The sequence below is a fragment of the Neomonachus schauinslandi genome, chromosome 5 (genome assembly GCF_002201575.2).
Source record: "Neomonachus schauinslandi chromosome 5, ASM220157v2, whole genome shotgun sequence".
NCBI classification, from domain to species: Eukaryota; Metazoa; Chordata; class Mammalia; order Carnivora; family Phocidae; genus Neomonachus; species Neomonachus schauinslandi.
This window is the reverse complement of record NC_058407.1, coordinates 172,889,722-172,911,433: the sequence shown is the minus strand read 5'-3', so window position 1 is coordinate 172,911,433 and position 21,712 is coordinate 172,889,722. Positions and strand designations below refer to the sequence as shown.

The window sequence follows — 21,712 nt, the reverse complement described above, 5'->3', positions numbered from 1 at the left end:
CGGCCGCCTTGGGCCACCCCCAGGTGCCTCCCCTCCTAGCCCTGGGACCCCCCCCCCAACCCCCCCACTACCCCCCCCAGCCTCCTAGCAGCAGCTGCGACTCACCGCTCCCTTTCAGGTCTGCAGCCCTAGCAGGGCAGCCCCAGCGGCTCTCAGGACTTGACCTCTGCGACCCCGCATTCTCCTGGATGTCTTCCCACTGCTCTGGCCATTCCTCGGGGCGGCAGGCAGGGGACAGCGTGGCGGCTGGCTCAGCGTGCTTCTCCCCTGACAGGTGTGGACCTCGGGCACCTTACCTGGTTTTAGCTTCAGTCCGATCGTCCTTCAAATGGTGATAATAAAACTCCGGCTCGGAGTTGTCCGACAGGTTCGTTGAGATCACCAATGCGCAGTGCCTGGCCTTCCCCAAGGACCCCCTGTAACAGACTTCCTGACCCAGCTCCCCTCCTCATCACTCTGCAGCTCCCGTCTCTTAACTCCTTGGCACCCGTCGCCCCCCACGCCTCCTGGGTACCATCAGGGCATCTCAAACCGCCAAGTCTGGGTTTCTGGCAGGTGAGTAGTTGGCCCGTCCTGTCTCCGCCCCTCTCCTGCATCAGGCGTCCCCTCACTGCTTATCCCTCTGAGGCCCTCCTGACCCACCACCCTGCCCGACTGCCTGCAATACCTGCTCTTCATCCCCTCTTCATGGCATTTCCCACTACTAGGCTGCGGTGTGTGTTTGCGTATCTGATCACTGTTCACCTGTTGACTGTAAATTTCCCGAGGGCAGGGGCCTGGCCTCCCCTGTTCACTGTTCCCCAAAACCTGAGATACTCCCTAGCACAGCAAAGGGACTCCTCCTGCCCCCGTGCCAAGGGAATGGTACCACGCGGAAAGCCAGAAACCTGCTGTTGCCCTGTCCCTTCTCCTGTCCCCAAATCCATCTCCGGGTCCTACAAATCCTAGCCCTGAATGGTTACTGAATCTTCCTACTTCCTGTCCTCATGGCCTTTACCTGCCTCGGAGGACCTCCCTCTCTCCCCCAAGGCCACCCCATGCACTCTTTATCCCGCTGCCAGACATCAGGTCCCCCCTCAGGTGCATGTGCGCCCCAGGAAGCAGGCCTGCACTGCTGCCTTCAGGACTTTCGCCCCTGCCTGCCCCTTCCCACCTCTGACACCCTCTGGGCTCCTCTTAGGCTCCTGCCCCTCTGGAAATCTTCCTCCCGTGCACCCTGCCTGCCCAGTTCGGGCTGGAACCACATTTACCACACACACAGTCTGCAGGCAGGAATACTGAGGCCAACACATCTTTCAGAAGGACTAGAGATTGGTTTTCCCTCTCTAAGCCTGTTGCCTCACAGTCTGTGGTTATGGGGGACAGGGAGTAAGACTTTAAAGCAGCACTACAAGCCTATGATAGGCCCTAAATACATGGAGCCTCAAAACAGCAAAGCCGCAGGGCTGAGAGGCTCGGCTGTTCTTGCAAACTGCTGCACACGGATGCAGCCCACACCAGAGCGTGTGTCATGCTTTCAGGTCGTACTGAGCAAAGGACCCCCACACTGACAGTGCCGCCTGTGGTCAGGAGACAACCCAGAAGTGGGGCAATGGTGCTGGGGCTGGCGACAGGCCGTCTCCTACCGGCACCGGGGTGCCCAGAGTCCATGGTGGAGGGGGAGCTGGGGCCTGGGGTCACGGGGTCCTAGGGTCCCACGGTCCCAGAGTGCCTAGGTTCCCGGGTCATGGGGTCCTGGGAGCTCGGGGTCGCGGGGTGCCAAGATCTTAGGGTCTTGGGGTCCGGGGTGCGGAGGTTCCGAGGTCTCAGGGCTCCAGATCCCAAAGTTCCGGGGTCCGCAGCCCACCAAGGAGACCAGGCGCCCCCCTGAACGGGCGGCCCGCTCGCTGACGGCCCCCCCCCCCGTGGGACGGGCTCCACCAAAGCCCATTGGTCGGCGGCCTGTCCGCCCCGCCCACGTGACGCGGCACGTGACGCGACCCGGAAGCAGCGGGGCGGCGGCGGCGGCGGCGGCATGTTCACGGCGGGGGCGGAGAGTCTGCTCCACCAGGCCAGGTGCCCCGGCGTTTCCCTTGGGGCTCCTGGCGGGGTGTGGGGGGAGGGTCTCACAGAGCTGGGCCCGCGCGCGGAGACCTGGAGCAGCCCACCCAGACCCGCCCTAGAGACCCGCGGGGCGGGGAGGCCACGCCGTCCGGGCCCGGGGGGAGGGGCCCGGGGAGGGGCCCGCGGGTCCCCCGGAGGCGGCGGCGCCTGAGCAGCGTCGCGAAGGGTGCGTGCCAGGGAAGCGGGTTGGGGCCCCCCGACGTCCAGCAGCAGGGGAGGGGAGCCAGAGGCTGTCGGATGCCTCCGGGGCAAGGGCATGAAGCCGCCAAGAGGCTGGCGTTGAGGCCCGCGAGTTCTGCGTGCCAGGCGCAGGAATCTGATACCGTCCGAGGGCTTTGGGGAGCCAAGGGCGGAATCTGCGATTTACAAAATCGCTCTGCTGCAGATGCATTAGATAGGGTCGGGAAGTTACCCACCGACTCCTGGCCCCCAGCTGGCCCTGGACTCCTACTGACTAGTCAGTAAGCCCTTTCCTCGGCGCCCAACCAGCCACAGGAGAAAGAATCAGGCTAGGACCAAACCCCGCCGTCCATCTGACAGTGTAAGACTTGACGTCACTTGTTTAGAAGAAAACGCAGTCAGAACCACAAGCTGGTGGCAGACTTTTCTAAAAAACCCTAAAATTGGATCTGGAGCTGGACCACCTGGTGGGAAAGACAGGATAGTTGAGGCTGCTGTAATTTAAGGAAACAAGATCTTGAATGCAGATTAGGTTCTGAAGGCTGGGAAGAGGGCAAAAATCTGTGGTCAAAGTTACCCTTGAAAATCTGCTTAGAAAGTGCCTTGTGGATTCGTAGCACCATCTGTGTCTCCTTCCCTGTTGGACATCCAACATTCAAACTCCAGTATTACAACTCGAGCTCACTTGAATTTAGGGGCTGTATTACGTGAAAATAGCATCTCACTCAACGTGTGACCCACCCCAGCGTTCTTGCCAAGAGACACGTAAGAACTGAGACCCGCCCAGAACTTCACCGGTCTTCCCTCTCCCCAGCTCACCTTCTACTCCAGGTCATAAATATGCAGAATGAAAGGCAGAGTGAATAACACTCACTGTCTAAATTCTTAATCCTCTGTCTGTCTCGGGAGGGGGGGGAGTGAGGGAGTTGAGGGTAGCGTGTGGTTCAATATCCATAAGTAAGATGCGTGACTTACGCAATTTGTTTCCACTAGGGTTTGAGAAAAGCTAGTCATTATCAGTTAGGTCTTACTGGTTTTCACTGTATTCCACTCTAATTAAGCCTGTGATTTGGGGTGGCACTTTAAAATAAATTGCTAACGTTCAGGAGTTAGGATTTGTAGTGAATTTTAGTGTCTGAACTTTTTGGCGATGGAAAGCAAGGGTGGAAAAAGTCACCAGAAACATCTCTCATAAGCTGAAGACAAGTGAAGGAAGTGGGACTCGGAGAAGGGGTGGACGGGGGTGTGCGGCAGGTCAGGGGAAGTTTCCAGAAGCCCGAGACAACTAATCAGAGGCTCTGCGTGAGGACATAACCAGCGAGGGATATTTCAGGCAGAGGGTCTGTGGGGAGGATCAAGAAGAGCAAGAGAAACAGGACTTGTGGTTCTTAGAGAAGTAAGGCAGGCCCAGGACCCTGTAAGCCTTGTTAGTGTCGGTAGGAGTTTGGGTTTGAAAGCACTGGGGAGCTATTGAAGGGTTTGAGCAGATTGGACTTTTAGAATCTCACAACCTAGAGAATATACTGGAAGGGATTCATTGGGATGAGGGGTACCACCATTCTAGGAAAGAGTCTCCCGTGTTATTTTGAGGCATCCTGGTGGCTTCTCGCTCATTCTCGTTAGCCCGGTGAGAAACAGGCCTGACCAGGCCTCTTGTCTTTCTGTGTCCTCATCCCATGTGTGACTGTTGTGTTTGTAAGGAATGAGAATGTGTTAGGAGGTGGGAGGGAGACCGGAAGTGGTGGGGAGTTCATTGAGGTTCATCTGCCAGCCTTCAAGTAAGAACAAGAAACACAAGAAGCTGCCCCAGGCACCTAGCCGCAGATGCTCGGCCAGCCTCCTCGGAAGCCCAAGGCTGGAGCGGCCCCGTCTCTCTTGGTTCAAAGTTCCGGGTTCCTGAGCTCGAGCATCTGATTGGTCCAGCCTGGATTCGGTGGACTTCAGCCGTGGCTAGGGGGGGGGGGGGGGCCCTCCCCTGGGAGCCCCCCCCCCCCCCCAGAGGTCCCTAGTACCGTGTTTCCTGGGTTTGTCTTTCCTTTTGGACTGGAACAGAAACCCAAAAACCAGCTTTCTGTTTTGAGATTTTGTTCAGTATCTTACTTCTTGTTGATGCTCAGTAGGCATGTTTTTTAACAAAGCAGAGTGAATATCAGGAACTGTAGTGGCGTACCTGAGAACAGGTCACAGTGTTTGTCCTCTGACGTAGCAGATTCCACTCTTGCTCCAGGACTGGAAGGCTCATTGAAGGAATCTTTTTGAAAAGCAACTTATTTCAGGCTACTCTTCATTTTGACTCCTAACATCAATCGGTTTTAGTTCTTCTGCTCCTGGGACAACAAAAAATCCGGAGGGGTGGTGTCGCCGTGACGGGGTCTGCTGTAGCCGCTGGCGTGGTGGTCTCCCGACAGCCCTGCCCGCAGGGGAGGGGAGTGACCCGACGACGGCCGCATCCCAGGGAGGGAGGATACGCGTGTGGTGGCCTCGCTCTCCCACGGGACACCCGGGCTTCTCTGCTCCGTGGGGATGTTCCTCCAGCCCCAGGGCCGTCTGTCACGGCTCAGGGCAGCATTTCCGGCTCCTGTGGCCGGGTCCCCTGACACCAGGTTGCTGATGCCCTGCTCTTCATTTAGGGAGATCCAGGATGAGGAGCTGCAGAAGTTTTGTTCCCGGGTTGTTAAGCTGCTGCAGAAGGACGAGCCGGGGCCCGATGCGGTGGACGCCCTGCAGAGGCTCTTCCTCATCGTCTCAGCCACGAAATACAAGAGGAAGTGAGTGTGATGATCTTCGGGAGGGTGCAGGCTCCCAGCACGTGAGGCCAGCTTGGTGGGGGGTACCTGTCCGCTCGTGGCGCGTCGGGCCTCGGCATCTTACACCCGCTGGAAGCGATGCTCACAGCGCTCACGTATGGAGAGCTCTCTCTGCCGGCCAGGGGGCCCCGGGTCTTCTCTGGGGGGGCCAGCGCTCCCGTGGTGACGTGCCACCCACCACGTGGCCTTGCCCGCCCCGCCCCCCCCGCAGGCTGGAGAAGACGTGCGTGGACCTGCTGCAGACCACCCTCTGCTCGCCCAAGTGTCCCGAGCAGCTCCAGTTCCTTTGTGCCGCCATCCTGAGAGAGAGGTCGCCTGCTGATAGCCTGAGCCTGTCCTGGGACCACGTCCAGAGCAGCCAGCAGCTGAGCCTGGTGGCCTCTGTGCTCTTGGCCCAGGTGACATGCCCGTCCTGCCCTTGGTGGCCCTGGGGTGTCCACCAGCCTCCCCCGTGCCCTCCTGCTCTGTCCCCCATTGCTCCCAGGGAAGTGGCAGGGCTCTGGGCTCCGGGCTCCAGGCAGGCTAATTCCGGCTGCCCTGGTGGTGACACTCCTGGACGCGGTAAGAGGGGGCGTTTCGGAAAAGAAGATGCTCTTGGAGCGGTGGCCTTCAGAATCGGCAGCCCCTTCCCCGGTGTTTTTAGCCCGGATGACTTGTCGCCCACACACTCAGGCAGGTCATCGCTTCACACTCCCCCCGTGTTCTGTTTGAAGGGTGACAAAAAGGAGGAGGTCCGAAGCGTGGGCCAGCACGCCTTCAGAGTCCTCGAGAGCCGGCAGCCCGAGGGGCCCAGTCTGAGACACCTGCTCCCGGTCTTGTCCAAGGTCACGCACCTGGCCCCGCACACCCTCCATGAAGGTAGTCACCCTTCCCAAGAGGCCTGTGTGGGCGCAGAGAAAGAGGAGCACCCTCACAGAAGGGATGGCGGAGGGGCAGTCTGGGGAGGCCCGAGGGCCCAGCACCCTGTCCAGAGCTTGTTTTCTAGAAAGCTCTGCCAGCGCCCCTGCATCCTGGGTCTGCGGGATTGACGATTTCCCGCATGTTGTCCCCGCCCACCCCCCACCCGCAGACCAGACCAACCTGCTCAGCAAGAGGCTGGTGGAGTGGCTTCGCTACGCGAGCGTCCAGCAAGGGGTCGCACACACTTCCGGAGGCTTCTTCTCCACACCCAGAGCCCGGCAGGTGAGCCTGGAGACTCGGAACCTCCCTGTCCCTGGGCGTCCCTGTGCCGCCCTGGCCAGTCTTGCCCCCAGGGTCCCGTCAACGCCTCCTGTCCTTCCACCTGCCCTGGTTCCAGAAGGATCCCTCTTTTGTGTCTCCACTCGGGTGTGGGGGGGGCTTTGGGTCACCAGGGTCACAGCCCCCCAGCCCGTGATGCTGTGGGCCAAACCCGCTGGTGAGATCACTTATCTGACGGAGGACGGCGTCCACTCAGGTGCCAGTGTTTACGCGTCTCACGGGGGCTGCCCCAGTCCTCGAGAGCGTGAGGGCGGGGCTCCCACTCGCACGCAGCGCCCCCCCTGCCCTCCCCACTATGAGCCCGTTGCCCCCCGCACACCCCCCGCCCTGGGCCCCCGCCCCCCCCCCCCCCGAGCCCGGGTCCCCACAGCCCTCCTTCCTTGCCTCCCGCAGCCGGGCCCTGTCACCGAGGTGGATGGGGCGGTGGCCACAGATTTCTTCACGGTGCTGTCCACGGGCCAGCACTTCACGGAGGACCAGTGGCTGAACGTGCAGGCCTTCTCCATGCTGCGGGCATGGCTGGTGCACAGCGGCCCCCAGGGCCCCAGCGCCCCGGACGCAGGTGGGACACGGGGTCGGGGGGGACGCGGGAGGTCTCCAGGCAGGAGGTGGGCGGGACCGGGTGTGGCCCCGGGTGACGCCAGCAACGCTGGCCAAGCTTCGCTGGCACCGGGAGGCCCGTCCCCGTCGTGCGGGAGAAGCCAGAGCGACCGCTGAGGGCAGACGTCAGCAGGGGTGTTCAGACAGCTTCACCAAACCCCTTCCCCAGCGCAGACCAACCGGCGGTGTAGACAGGCTGGACTTCGCGGGGACACGCCTCCACTGCGTGGGGCGTCCGGTGAGGGTGGAGGCGGCCGCGGCCGGGCGAGGCCTAGGCAGCCTGCCGCGGGGACTCCGCGCCCCTCGAGCGCCTCGTTCTCTCTTCCAGACGACAAGTCGGAGCTGGAGGGCTCCACCCTGTCCGTGCTATCGGCCACCTCCACCGCCAGCCACCTGCTGCCCCCCCGGGAGCGGCTGAGGGAGAAGGCCTTCGAGTACTGTCAGCGCCTCGTGGAGCAGAGCACGCGACGTGAGTCCCGCTGTCGCGCCTCCTCCCCCAGGGGCGTCTCGGGCTGCTTGTGGGGGGCTGGGGCCTGGACAGCCTCTGTGCCGGGGGGAGGGGGGGCTTTGTGTTCCTGGCATAAACCCCGGGGAGCTGGGCAGGGGGCAGAACCTGCCCCCAGCCCACCAGGCGTCCGTCCCAGCCTCCCGTCCACCTTGCGGGGGGGGCCCTCTGCCTGTCCCTCCGCTCCCAGTTTGCTCTCCGCCGCCTCCTCGAGCTTCCAGAACAGGGTGCCTCTCGCTCTGTTTTGACGCTGACCGGAGACCAGGTGGCTGCCTCTCTTCCTTCCCCAGGAGCCCTGAGAAAGGGGGACGCGGACCTGCAGAAAGCCGTATGTGCCGGGTGGGGCGGGCGGGGCGGGCGGGCCTCCTGCGCGGCTCCCCGCGAGCTGGGCCTCCGCGTCCCCGCAGTGCCTGGTGGAGGCCGTGCTGGTGCTGGACACACTCTGCCGGCAGGACCCATCCTTCCTGTACCGCACGCTGTCCTGCCTGAAGGCCCTGCATGTGCGGCTGTGTGGGGACCCGGCCCGGGCGCGGGCGCTCTTGCCCATCGCGCAGTTCTTCCTGAGCCACGGTGAGCCTCGCGGCGCCGGGAGACTCTTCTGCTTCGTGCCGAAGCTCGGCCCCTCTTCCTGTTTGTGGCGCCGCTTCCTTGGTTGTGTGGACCCGGGTTGCTTTGAGGGACCGTTAGCACCTGATAGGAGAGTTTTTAGATGGGTTTAGGGAGCGGATCGACGTTTCACACCAAGCTTAGATCTTTCTTTGCCACGAGAGTTCATGGGAGTTTCGTGGGAGGTCCCGTGAAACCAGCATTTTCCAAAGAACGTTCCACGTCATGTGACTTGGAGGGATTGGGCAGTAGCCGGAGACTCTTGGGGAGAGCTGGATGCAGCTCGGCCAGGGCTCCCCGTGCGGCATGGACACCTCAGGGCCCCTGGTGTCTGGGACTCTGAGGGCCCCACTCAGCAGCAGGGGCATCCTCGTGACGAGCTGGGGACCCCCGTGCCGGGGCCTGGGCCCTGACGAGGCCAGTGTTTCAGGGGAGGCGGCCGCCGTGGACTCGGAAGCCATCCTGCAGCACCTGTTCACCAGGGTCCCCTGCGAGCTCTTCCACAGCCCCATGCTGGCCTTCGAGTTCGTCCGCTTCTGCGGGGACAGCCTTCCCCTGTTCGGCAGGAACCTTGACATTCTCAAGCGGAGCTTCCCCAACCTCTTCAAGGCACGCTCGGTTGTCCTCGGGCCGGAGAGGGCGGCCGGCGTTGGGGGCGGGGTGCAGTGCCTCCTGCTCGTCTTCCCTCCGCGGAGGCGGCCTAGGATGCCGGCGGAGGGCCAGGGACGGCCCGGGGGGGTCCGTGCATCATGTAGGAACAGCGTCCCCGCCAGGGAGAGCCCCATGCTGAGCCCCGTCGGAGCAGCTAGGGCGGACTGTGGTTGATTCTAGAATTTGTCCCGATTATCACGTCAAGTAGGCTCCTCACGTGGGAGTCTTGCTTGCTGTGCTCGGCCCTTTGTGCTGTTGGTTTTTTTTTTTAAGATGTTATTTATTTATTTGACAGAGAGAGAGACAGCGAGAGAGGGAACACAGCAGGGGGAGTGGGAGAGAGAGAAGCAGGCTTCCCGCCGAGCAGGGAGCCCGATGCGGGGCTCGATCCCAAGACCCCTGGATCATGACCTGAGCCGAAGGCAGATGCCCAATGACTGAGCCACCCAGGCGCCCGTGGTGTTGGCTTTTGACGTGTCTTTTGTGACTGGCGTGGTCACCACGTGGTCTTTGCAAATTCAGCTGAAAAAACAAGGACAAGTAGAAAGGGGTTGCTTTATTTGTTGGTACAGAAGTGAACGCAGAAGCAGAGTAGCGACAAAAAACCGGTCGAGGGCGCCTGGGTGGCTCAGTTGGTTAAGCGACTGCCTTCGGCTCAGGTCATGATCCTGGAGTCCCCGGATCGAGTCCCGCATCGGGCTCCCTGCTCGGCGGGGAGTCTGCTTCTCCCTCTGATCCTCCTCCCTCTCATGTGCTGTGTCTCATTTTCTCTCTCTCAAATAAATAAATAAAATCTTTAAAAAAAAAAAGAAAACCGGTCGAGGTGGCCCAGGGAGAGTGGGGGGTTGCTGATACCCCTGCCCATCCGGGACCCAGGCGCTCTCCCTGCGGCAGCCCGTGGGCTCCAAGCCGATGGCCCTGCCGCTGGGCCACGCGCCCCACACGGGCCCTCCTGGTTCCCACCGAGCCGCCACGCTTGTCCCTGCAGCTCCTGGCCTGGAACAGCCCGCCCCTCACCTCGGAGTTCGTGGCGCTCCTCCCGTGGCTGGTGGACGCCGGCACGGCCGTGGAGATGCTCCACGCGCTGCTGGACCTGCCCTGTCTGACTGCGGCCTTGGATTTGCAGCTCAGGTGAGCTCGAGGGATGACGCCTGTCCCTGGGTCCCCTCCCCGTTCCCTGCTGTTCCGTGAGTTGCCCTGATGAGAGCGCCTCTCTCCAGCCCTGGGCCCTGGAGCCCCCAGCCTGTCTCACTTGGCGGGAGAGCCTCACCGTGCAGGGTGCCGGGCCCCAGGCCCCTCCCGGTCCCTCTGAGGCTCATCGATGGCACGGGGTGACACCTGCTCTGTGTCTCCACGAGGGCTGGGGCAAAGTCGGCCTGTGCCCAGAGCCCGTGTCTGAGCCCGGCCTCGGGCATTTGCTTGCTCACAGGCTGTCACCGGCTGCGTCTGAGAGGCCACTGTGGGACACCTCCCTCAGGAACCCCAGCTGCTTGGAGGCCTCCCGAGACCCAGAGTTCCAGGCTCTTCTCCAGCACCTGTTGCGGGCTAAGGCCAGCGGAACCGTGCAGAGGTAGGGGCCGCTCGGGCTGGGGAGCGCCTGGGGTGAGGCCTGCTGCTGGGCGTCCCCGGCCCCACGGCCCTGGGCGGGACAGGAGAACACTTACGCGTGGTCAGAGACTGTCCCCGGGGTGGGTGGGACGTGTCTAGGGATGTCTGCCCCTGGGCCTTGCACCTTCTGACCTGAAGAGGCCCCTGTGGTCGCCCCCCGCCCCCCGCCCTTGGCAGGCACCAGCCACGCCGCGGGGGCTCGCGGGGCACGGGCCTCGTGCTCAGCTCTTTACCAGCGCCCCAACTCGGGCCATACGAGCCTGCGAGGTAGGCGTGCTGACTCCGTTGTACAGATGGACAAGCCGAGGGTTAGTGCTCCCCAAGAGTGGGAGGGCCAGGACTGGAGCAAGGCGTCCTGAGCGTGCTCCCTGCGGCCTGTGGGAGCAGTGCTGCCCGAGGGGCCGGCGGCCGACGACGGGAGCAAAGCCGTCAGCAGGGGGCGGCATGCGTGGTGACAGGGTGGCCCCCTCCCGGGAGGGCAGCGCACGTCGTTTCAGAACTTGGTCCAGGCCACGGCACGGTGATCCCCCCACTCTCCCTCTCCCCTCCGGCACCAGCCAACCATTGGCATGTGGAGAGCATGTCCGGGGGCCCCGGGGAAGCGGGAGGGTGGGTACTCGGGGGGACGTGTGACATGTCCTCCAGGTTGGCACCACTCCACCAGCTGCTGCAGCCCATGACCAGCTGCGCCCGCGTGGTCCAGTGCGCCGAGGCCGTGCCCACCCTGCTCCAGGCGTTCTTCTCCGCGGTGACCCAGGTGAGCCCGCTTCCAGACTCCTCCATTCCCGCGGGGGCGCTGGCCCTGGGCCTTGGCAGAGCGGTGCCCTTGAACGCAGATCCCGCCGTGGATCAGCGAGAGGCGCCAGGAGGGGTGGCACGTGGCCCGTCCCTCCCCGAGAGCGGCCTCGGGCTGCCAGACACAGCCGGGGCCAGAGCAGAGCGTGGGGGAGGGTGGTGTCAGGGCTGAGTCTGTGTCTCCCTTCTGACCCCCAGTTTGCCGACGGGGCCCTGACCAACCAGCTGGTGCTGGTGCTCCTGGAGAGAAGGGACTCCCTTTACCAGGTGCCCCAGTACGAGGCCCGTGTGCACAGGTGGGCCCTCCCGCCGCCCAGCCCCAGCCCCGTTTCACTGCCCTCTCCCCCGGCCCCCCAGCCTGCCCCGCCTCTGAGTCCCCACCCCCCCCGGCTGCACCCGCATTCAGCTGCCCTCTGCAGTGCGTATCCTGCCGCCCCGCATCACCCCAGGCCCAGCTTCCGCACGCGCTCCTCTCCCCGGTTCCTCCTCCCCCGGGTCTGTAATCTCTGGTGTTGGCCCAGTCCCTCTCCACGCAGGCTTCCAGACCATCTGTCCCCCTTTCCGAAGGCCTGGGCCACACAGGCCTGCATCCACGCCACTCGCCAGCCCCAGCCTCCCCCACAGTGGGCCCTTTAGGGGCCGGAACCATCTGCACCTCAATCTGGTGCTCAGAGGCTTTCCCCTCCTCCTCCCGGCTCTGGTTCTGGATGGGGGCTGCGGTCTGGGCCCGGGGACGGCCGCGGCCCAGCAGTGTCCTCCCCGGCAGGGTGCTGAGCTCACAGCTCCTGGCCCTGTGCGCGCTGCACCCGTCGCTGGTGGTCGACCTGGCGAAAGAGCTGCTGGGGTTCGTGGGGAGCGTGAGCAGCGTCCACAGCAGAGGGGCCCTGCTCGCCGCCGTGGTAAGGCCGGCCACCGCGCCGCCGCCCCCTCCCCCTCCCGCACCGGGTGCCTGCAGGGGGCTGAGGCTCTGTGCCCCCCAGGCCTGGGCCGTCGGTGAGTACCTGTCCGTGTCCTGGGACCGGCGGTGCACCGTGGAGCAGATCACCAGGTTCTTCGAGGCCCTGGAGGCCCTGCTGTTCGAGGTCACCCAGTCCCGCCCGTCTGCCGCCCTTCCCAAGTGCCCCCCACAGGTCATCGCCGTGCTCATGACCACGCTGACCAAGCTGGCCTCCCGGAGCCAAGACCTGATTCCCAGGTACAGGATGGGGCAGAAGGGGAAGGGGAGCTGGCTCCGGCGCCCGAGGTCTGCACGCGGCCCGCAGCACGAGGGCTCCGGGCGGACACCGGTGGCGTGGGCGGCGTCCCTGAGGCCTCACCTCTCCCGGCTGACGCCCCACGACCCGGAGGCCTCGGGGGTCTGGGCCCCTCCACAAGGCCTCGGGTTTCCTGTGAGGAGCGCATCTGCCGCTGACTGACCGGGACCGCTCACCCTCAGGGTCTCTCTGTTCCTGTCAAAGATGAGGACCCTGGCGCAGAGCCCAGCGCCGAGCCCCGTGCACGGTGAGGAGGACGCGGGAGCCATCTGCACGCGGGCCACCGAGCTGCTGACCCTGCTCAAGATGCCCAGCGTGGCCCAGTTTGTGCTCACGCCCAGCGCAGAGGTGTCCGAGCCCCGCTATCACCGGGACTCCAACACAGCCCTGCCGCTGGCCCTGCGCACGGTCAGCCGCCTGGTGGAGAAGGAGGCGGGCCTCCTGCCTGGATGAGGGACGGCGGCCGGCCGCAGATTAAGAGCCTGGTATTAGGGCCAAGCCGCGGCTGCCGTGACCAGAGGGCAAGTCAGGAGGGGCGCGAGGCCCGGGGAGGAGGCCTGGGTGGGTCTGGGTCCCTCCGTGCTAGGTCAGGGCTGTCCCGTCCTCAGCCTTCGGGCGTCTGGGTGTTTGTCTCTGCTGTGCTGAGCTGTGTGGTGAAACAGGATTTGGAGCTCTCACGCTGTCGGGGGCTGGGTGGGGGCTGCTTGGTCTGTTTCTGGCTGCTCCTCGCTCGGGGGCAAGAAGAGGTGCAGCAACAATAAACCTCTTTCAGAAAGCCCCTGTGTGCACGAGGCAGGGGAGAGGGCCGGGTATGGGAGCGCTGCTGGGCTGGGGGGCCTGGCCCGACACCTGGGGCCGTTTCTTCCCACCGAGTCCCCACAGCGTCCCCGATGTTACAGAAATAACAGCACGAATGTGGGCGATCAGAAGGGGAGCCGCGTGACCCTCCCACCGGCGCGGCTGCCACTGGGAAGGGCCTTTGCTCGGTGTCCTCTCTTAGCCCGCCTTCTGACGCTGCTGAATGAGCCCGCTGGGGCTCTGGGGGGCCTGCAGCCTCCCGCCCGCCCGAGGTAGAGGGCAGGGCCAAGCCGGCGGGGACCCCGACACCTGCCGCCGGAGCCTCAGCGCAAGTCCGGGGTCGCTCTGGCATTATGCCGAGGGGGGCAGACACGCTGGGTGTGGTGGCGCAAGAAACGTGTCGCCGTCCCCCCAGCGCCTCCGGCCCCTGTTCCCCTCCCGCCTTGGACACCTGCTCCCAAGGCTGCACCTCAGCTCCGCCGGGCGCGCACACGCGTCCGGGCCACCGGGTGGCGCTGCTGCTCCGCGAGCCCCTGCCCGGCCCGCCGGCTCCGGCCCCGCCCCTCGCCCCGCCCCCAGGCCCGGGATCCGCGACGCCGGGCGGCTCGCACGCCGGAAGCAGCTGCGGCCGCCGAGGACGTGGGCAGGCGCCGGCTCGCGGGGGGTGTTCGCCTCGGCTCCGCCTGGCGTCCCGGCCTCAGGAGGACTCCCGAGAGACGACAGGTGACGCGCCCGTGGAGCGGAGCGGTGGGCGTCGGGGCGGGACGCGCCCGGGGCCACCCTGGTCCGCCCAGGACGGGGCAGACCCAGCCCTGCGGCTCCCCGCCCCCGCCCGCCCCCCGGGGCCCCGGGGCTCCAGGGCTCCAGGCCGGGTCCGCGGACCCCATCCCCGCGTTGAGCCCGCGTGGCCCCGGGCCCGAGTTCGGGAAGGTCAGGGTTGAGGATACGTGTTCACCTAGAGAACAGTTTCAGCTTTGCAAGATGTCTGGGGGGCCTGTTTTCAATTAGTGCTCAGCTTGGAGTGTTTTCAGACCCTCCAGGCCCCGAAGCTTTGGGTCCCCAACCCGCGGAAGAGCTAGGCGGGGAGCGCGGGTTTTGAGGAGACACGTTTTCCCTGCTTCCCAGGGAGCCAGGGTCGCTCCAGAGACGGTCCCTTCGTGTTTGCTTCGCAGGCTGAAGCGCCGTGCTGCCTGAGAGTCTAGACAGAAACCGCCCGAGTTCAAACCCTGGGGGCTCCCAAGGGGCAGACTGCGTTCTGGGGCTCAAGTTTTCACCCCCGGGCCTGCAGCCCACGCCCTTGCCGTGGGCTGGTGGGGGCGGCGCGCTTAGCACCCACTGACTGGGGGCTTCCTGTCCCATGTGCTCGGGCCCACAGGCTGTGGGCAGAAGTGGCAGGAGCTTGAAACGTGCTGGGGAGCTGGGCTCGGCCTCTTCGCCGTTCGCCGTGGCCAAGAGAACATCCCCGGCCGGAGGTCGGGAGGACCCTCCTGGAGCTCGGAGCCAGTGCCAGCTGTGCGGAGTGAGGGTGAGCGTTTTTTCAGAGCGTTCCGGCGACGGCCGAGGTAGAAGATCAGTCTCCCTGCACGTGTTTCCTCGTCTGGAAAACGGTGGAGGGCGCTGTGAGCAGGAGAGGAGCCTGCCGTGAACCCTGTGCGTGTGTCCCCTCTCCCACGGCTCCAGCCCCTGGGGAACTTAGTTACGTGGGGTCCCCCGCTCGGCCCCACAGCTTTGTCTCCTTCACCGCACAGAGCGGCGAACAACTGAGACCGGTGACCGGGCAGGCCTTACTCAGGCTGCTCTCGGTCTCCCTGAACTTGCGCCCTTGCTTCAGTTTGGGGCTTTAAGCGTTTTCCTTTTGGGTCCAATCATCGTGTTTAAAATGAATTTTTTAAAGATGCGTGTTGTCCAGCTTTCTGGAAACTCAGTAGCAGGTGGGGCTTCTGTGGAGCCGGCCTAGGGCCTGGAGCAGGTGCAGGCGCGCCTCCCTCCTGCGCTCACCAGGGGGCAGCGTGGAGCTGCGCGGACGCCCCGCGCCCCGGGCTGGCCGAGCACACCACTGGGGGTGGGTGTCTCCCGCCCTGAGACCCACTCCTCCCCCAGGTCTCCCTTCCTGCCAGAGAGGAGGACCCTGGCCCCGAGCCCAGCCCCGAGCTCCGTGCGCTGGGAGGCGGCCCGGGAGCCAGCTGCGTGCGGCCTCTGCCGAAGACACCTGGCACGCAGGTGCCCGAGCCCCACCGTCACCGCGACCCCCAGCACGGCCAGCGGCCTGGTGGAGAAGGAGGGGAGTCTCGTGCCGGGGTGAAGGGACGGTGACCTGGGGGACGCCGGCCAAGCCGCGGCTGCCATGAGCGGAGGGGCGGGTGGGGGGCTGGGGGAGGAGGCCCCGGGTGCCCCGAGTGGGTAAAGGCTCTCACTGCCACCGCCTGGCTCAGGGGGTTCTAGACCTTTCTCTGAACTATGCTGAGCCTGTGAGGAGCAAGAGCTCCTTGCTTCGGGGCAGGGTGGGGGGCAGAGAGCGGGCATCATCAGGCTCCTGTGTCCTCCCAGGGAGCCCAGCCCCGCGCCCATTCTGGCGCCACACGCCGCCACCTCGTCAGATTACGAAAGATAGTTTATTGAATCTATACGTTTCCATTAAAATCTTTAAACATAAAAGCTCTGTAACAAACATCACAACTTAGTGTTATCTGTCATATAAATAAAATATACACTAAGATGTACATCATCCACAGCAAGGAACACGGGAACAGCTTGGGGGGAGGTGGCCGAGCCTCAGGGCCGGGAGCACAGGACTGGCACCCTAGGGAGGCGGCGTGCGGAAGCGGATCTTCTTGGCCGTTTCCGCGTCAGACTTGGCAACCAGAAACCGCATCTTCTTTCCCCCGTGTCGGATCAGGTCCACGGCTCTGAAACCCGTGGGGGGTGGGGGGGGGCAGGATTTACCCAAAAGGCATGCCTCCGGGGTGGAGAGGGGGGGGGGGTTTCCGGGGGTGCCTGGGGTGGGGGCCCACCCCCTCCGTGAGGGGCCCATGCTGGGGCTGCTGTGTCGGCGGAGGTCGGTGGAGCCGGCTGAGCCTCCACTCCCTCGCCTCTAATGGGGGGGGGTCATGACCGGACCTGCTCGCAGGCCCGGGGCCCCCCTGGCCACGAGGGCAGGGGTACCTCAGGTAGCTGACGCCCCTCAGGCTGCTGCCGTTCACCTCCAGGATGCGGTCCCCCAGGGACAGGCGGCCGTCCGACGCTGCGGGACTGCCCGGGAGCAGGGTCTGGATGTAGAGCCCGGGCGCGCCCAGCGGCGTGTGCTGGGGGAGAAGCAGCGAGTCTGCGGGGGCTCAGCACTGGACAGCCCCCCGCAAGCCCCTGGTCCCCAGCTTTCCTCTGGTGCGGGCCATGAGAGCTGTGGGCCCGTAAGGAGGGGCCACTCACCATGCCGTCGATCAGGCCCATCCCCAGCCCCGAGGGGCCCCGCTCCAGCTCCACCACGAAGACGTAGCAGAAGTCATCCGTGCTGGAGCTGCGGCTGCACGGGGCCGGAGGGGGCGCGTCCTCGGGGCCCATGCCGTCTCCTGGGCGGGCAAGAAAAGGGGCCCCTGTGCACGCCGCCGCAGCACGCCCCGTCCCTGGAAGCGGGCTCACAGAGCCCCGGCAGGTCCCCGACTACCGGCAGGGAGGGGTGCAGACCCCCTCGGGGCCACGTGTGCCTGCGCGGGGCACCTCCAGCGCCCCCACGGCTGCCCTGGGACACGAGTCCCTGTCCGGCCATGTCCAGGGCCTGAGCCGGGGGCTCTGCTCAGGCTCCCAGCACAGAGCTCTCCTGAGATCCTTCCCCTCCCTCTGCACCTCTAAGTGGGGACTCCGTGTCCGTCCACCCCCCCCCATGTCTGAGCCTGCCCCCTTCTTGAGCCGGGGCCCCCCTGAGGGTCCTGTACCTTCTCTCCCCGGGAGGTCAGAGCCGTTGGCTGCAGACCAGCACCACGAAGCAGGGGTCCTACCTCAGGCCCCGCTCTACTTGCGTGACCCCCGCCCTCGGGACACGCTCTGAAGTCTGCCGGAGCACGGCCCGTGCAGCCCACGTGGGGGCAGAGCCCCCCCCCCCCCCCCCCCCACACACACCTCACACCTCCTCCGTGCTCGTCCCCTGAGCCATCCTTCCTCTGCCCTGGGCGGAGCCACCTGGTCCCACAGATGGCTGCATGTGGCCCAGCTGCCCTCCAGCAACCCGGGCTGTGGGCGATCGTGCGCAGGCACCGCCAGCCCAAGCCAAACATGCCACTGGGACCTCGTGGGCGGCATGACCCCAAGCGGCTCTGCCAGGTGGCAGCAGGGCTGGGTGCAGGCGTGAGCCCGGGGACACGTCTCACCTTCTGGAGCTGCGTTCCTCCTCCCTTCCGGGAGCGCTTTCCCACGGGTGCCGCCAGGCTCGGGCCAGTCCGGGACGGCGGGCTCGAGGCCAAGCGGGGTGCTGGGAGGCGTCAACAGGCACGAGGGGTCTACGTGCGAGGAGCCAGCCTGGGGGCCCCCGCAGCTGTGCCTGCCCGGAGGGCCCTGTGCGCGGGGAGCGCCAGCAGAAGGCAGAGCGCGCACCTGGCCGGCTTCACGGGCTCCCCTGGAAACCAGCGGGCAGCTCTGGCCCTCGGGGTGCCCCTCCGGGGTGGTGTGGTGCGGGCCCTGGGTGGGGGCGGGGGGTGGAGAAAGCGCTCAGGTACTCAGCCGCCCGGCGTGGCAGGAGAACCGAAGGGGCCCCGGGAGCTCCCAGGGGCGGCAGCCAGGCCCTGTGCTGGCTGCCCCCGTCCGCCCCGTCACCAGGGTCCGTGCCCCGACAGCCGGGCCCGGGTACCTCGAGGCACTCCGGCTGGGAAGGTGCAGCGACGGGGCTGGGCTTGCTGCGCAGGCTCCACAGGAAGTGGCGGACGTAGAGAAGGTGCTGGTAGATGCTGTCATCCAGGCAGTCCGCCTCCAAGTCCACCTGGAAGCCCTCGCTCGGCAACACGATGGGTGGGGGGTTTTCGTACGACTCCAGGACCTCCTCTGGGGCGGGGGGGAGGATGAAGGGACCACCCGGCCAGGAGTAGCCTTCCTGCCCCTCCCCAGGCGCGCCAGCCACCCCACCCCACCCCGGCGGGACTGGGGACACCGCCAGGCGGCATCCAGCCAGAAGTGAACTGCCCAAGCCAGCGCTCGGCCCTTCTGCACCCGGTGGCCGCCCAGGACGAGGCCAGGCTGCCCCCCGGGGAGCGCCCACCACGGGGCAGGCCTCAGAAGTGAGGAGCCCAGACTCCGGCTCAGAGCACTTGTTCCATCCAGGCCGAGGCCCTGAGGGGTGGGGACCCTACTTCCAGCTGTGTCTTCTCTTAGTTTGTGTCATAACGTGCATCACGCAACAGAGAGAGAAGACCCAGAGAGGCCGGCGTAGGCCGTGTGCGTACACACAGGTGGCCAGCACACCCAACTCCGCACGCAGGGTGCAGGCCCCGCCCTCCTCCTGGTCGGCTGGGCCCCGAGCGAGGCCCCGAGCTCAGGCTCCTCAATGGGGAGGGGGACCGTGGACTCTGACCTCCCGCTGTGGGGGTCTCCGGGTCCCCAGGTGGGGGATGGGGCAGGGCGCTCCCAGAGGAAGGTGGCCCGGGGGGGGGGGGGGGGGGCCCCCGGGGCCCCGCCGGCCCCCCCAGGAAGTCACCCAGGGAGGCTCCCCTCTGCCCCCACACGGCGCGCGGGGCCCCTGGCTCCTGCCCCGGAGGCGGCTCACCTGACCTGAAGGCATCGGGGCTGTCCTGGGCACCTGGCTCCCAGGCACTCATGGGGCCCATGGCCGAGGCCAGCTGGTACTGCGTCAGCAGCCGGCGTAGCTGTGCGGGGCTCAGGGTGGGGAACGCAGCCCGCAGGTCTGTCCAGCTCATCTGGGTGACAAGCAGCAGCTCATGGTCAGAGGCCCCTGGATGGCGCAGCCACACCCCCGGGGGGGGGCTTCTACGTGCTCTGGGGGCAGGGGCAGAGGGCCCGGGCTCCCTGGCCACGTGCTCTCAGCTCGCTCACGCAGGGCCTCTGGCACTGTGAAGGCCGGTGAGGTCAGCAAGGGGGTCAAAGCCCCATGGGCGTCCAGGGTGAGAGCCGGGGGGGTGGCTGTTCCTGGGGGGCGGCCAGCAGGCACCACACCCAGTGCTCTGTCCACCGAACGTGCCTCTCCCCACATCACCTCGCAGGGCTGGGAAGGGCGGCGGAGAGCCCTGGGGATTCGGGGAAAGGGGGTTCCCGCCTCCCAGTGCGTAAGAGACCCGACCCGCCAGGCTGGGGACCCCGAGACTGGCTCTGTGGGCGGACAGGGAGGCTTCCTTGGGGGGGACCAGCAGCCTGACCTTGTGCGCAAAATGCAACAGCTTGCGCCATTCCCTGCGACCCTGGTCTCCACGGGCCAGGGATGTCCCTCCTCTCTCGTTTTCTGGAACCCTGTCTTCTACCTTCTGGGCTAATTCTCGTTTCTGTGGCACAGACCCTCACCACTGCCCCTGCCGTCAGGGCAACCGGTCCACGCTCATGCTCTCCATGGTGGCGACTCCCTTGTCCCCCAGCTTCTGACGCGGCCCTTGAAAGTCGGAAACCACTCTGACGGCTGATCCTCGGCGTGTGTCCTGTCTTTATTCTTCCAGGAAGTTCACAGGCTTCTCGCGGCCGTGGTCCCCACACTGCGGCACTGCGCTCTCCAGAACCTCAGGGGGGGTGGGCCTGGGGACGTCTCGGTCCCCCCTGGGCCATGGCCACCACCTCCTACTGTTCGGAGCCTGGGCCTCGCTGGCAGGTCCTTCTCTCGTCCCATCTTTGCCTTCACTCCTGTGCTCCCTCTTTTCTGGGTTTCCTGCCAAGGGGCCTGGGCTGTGGGTAGCAAGTGCCTTGGCCAGAGGGACAAGCGTGGCCCAAGGCGACGTTGCGGGGGGCGCAGGGCAGCGCTGGGAGCACACCCCCCGGCTCAGGACAGCCTCTGTTGGCCCGAGGCGGTGCCTTCTGGTTTTCTCAGTTCCGAGAACCCCGGCTTCCCTCCCCCAGCCGTGCGGCATCCAGGGCCGGTGTCCAGGCGCCAGGGGCCTAGCACACTCCCCTGTCCTCCTTCCCCCGAGTGCGGACACACGTTCTGGGTGACTTCCTGGACTCGGTCTCCGGATCTTGCCTCTGAATCCTTCCTCTCTGCTGCCAGCTTTAGTTTCCAAGAATTCTCTTGGTTCTTCTATTTATAGAATGCAGTTATCTTACGGCCACTAAGTCTTCTCTTTATGAAGATGTATTTTAAGTTTCTTCTCCCTGAGAAGTCTGTTTCGGGGGACGGCAAACTATGGCCCGAGGCCTGTATTTGAAGGGCCCTCCAGCTAAGAATGGTTTTCACATTTTATGAAGGGCTTAAGACAACAACGAAGAAGAATTTGGGATGGTGACTCTCTGTGGCCCACAAAGGCTAAAGTACCAACCACCCGGCCCTTTACAGAGAAGCCTGCCAGCCCAATCTATGCCCCCCAACCCCTCTCCCCACATCCGTCTCTCCTGTTCCAGAGCGGGAGCCGAGTCTGCCCGGCCAGCTCGCGGTGGGACCCGGGTCTGCATCCCCCACCAGGGCTGTCCCCGACCACCCAGCGGGCCAGCACCTGCCAGCACCTGCCGCGGGGAGGGCACAGGCCCCCACCGAGCAGACAACGGCCCACGGCCTCCGGCCCTCAGATGCTCCTTGGCCCCTAGGAAGCCCCCTTTCCAGAACGAGACTCCTGGTGTCAAGATGACGCCCGGTGTCCTGGCCTCGAGACCCTTGGTCGTCAACGCTCTAGAGATCGGCCCGGGGCTTCTGGCGGTGTGAGGGGGGCAGGCGCCCAGCCGCACAGGAAGGGGCGGCCGAGGACCCAGCGCTGCTTTGTCGTCATCCTGTGCGTCTCGTGCTGACGAGGGCCCGTGACCTCGGCGCGCGTGTCCATGGGGGGGAGAGCCGTGGCGAGCTCTGACCGGGCAGCCAGGCGCCCCCACTACGAATAAATGTTTTCCTGGCACGATGGAGATGCAGTCGTTCCTACTCCTTTTCAGCGTTCGCTCTGAAGATGTCCCCTTCCTCGTCTCGATGCTGGCGGTTTGTAATTTCCCACTTTATTACACTCTTCGAAGAGCCACTCTTGGCCTTCTGCTCCTCTGTCGTCTGTTCACAGACCTTCGGGTTTGGCAGCTCCGCTCCTGCGCCAGGATCTTCCTTCTCGGCCCTGTTGTCCCCGTCGCATGTAAGGGCTACACGGTTTCCCCAGGAGCCAGGCTTCTCCGCTGCTCAGGCGGTCACCGCCTCCTGGCCTCCACGGGGCTCGTCTCCTCCGCGCTCTTTGTCCCCCCGGGGGCTTGTGCCGCCAAGAAGCCAACCAAATGCCTATGTTGCATCCGCGATCCGCACACATGTGCCTGGTTTCTGAACTGTCTCTAGTGAACCCATGTGTCACTTTTAGAATTAAAAAAAAATCCAGTAACTTACAAGACACCTGAACCGGACCTAGTCCCCAACACACGGCAGACTGTCCGTATCCGCTGAGCGATCCCTGGCCGGGGGGACTCGG

The 21,712-nt window shown here is 65.1% G+C and overlaps 2 protein-coding genes across 2 annotated transcripts in view; one reads left to right on the top strand and one right to left on the bottom strand.

Moving 5' to 3' along the window:
- Window positions 1–1,982: 1,982 nt before the first annotated feature.
- AP5Z1 (adaptor related protein complex 5 subunit zeta 1) lies at window positions 1,983–15,493 on the top strand. Its single transcript, XM_021680133.2, has 19 exons — window positions 1,983–2,055; window positions 4,914–5,051; window positions 5,302–5,488; window positions 5,804–5,948; window positions 6,160–6,272; window positions 6,723–6,891; window positions 7,258–7,398; window positions 7,725–7,762; window positions 7,842–8,004; window positions 8,471–8,649; window positions 9,680–9,822; window positions 10,121–10,261; window positions 10,945–11,056; window positions 11,293–11,390; window positions 11,861–11,993; window positions 12,075–12,289; window positions 12,530–13,868; window positions 14,521–14,670; window positions 15,246–15,493. Exons 1-17 carry the CDS (start codon window positions 2,015–2,017, stop codon window positions 12,798–12,800), a joined length of 2,427 nt encoding a protein of 808 aa, XP_021535808.1. The 5' UTR covers window positions 1,983–2,014; the 3' UTR covers window positions 12,801–13,868; window positions 14,521–14,670; window positions 15,246–15,493.
- A 388-nt stretch (window positions 15,494–15,881) lies between these two features.
- RADIL (Rap associating with DIL domain) overlaps window positions 15,882–21,712 on the bottom strand; it is a 57,228-nt gene continuing 51,397 nt past the window's right edge. The window contains 6 exon segments of the mRNA XM_021680130.1: window positions 15,882–16,051; window positions 16,308–16,447; window positions 16,572–16,711; window positions 17,507–17,813; window positions 17,983–18,173; window positions 18,892–19,042. Of these exon segments, the coding sequence (XP_021535805.1) occupies window positions 15,946–16,051; window positions 16,308–16,447; window positions 16,572–16,711; window positions 17,507–17,813; window positions 17,983–18,173; window positions 18,892–19,042 (1,035 nt within the window). The 3' untranslated portion in view covers window positions 15,882–15,945.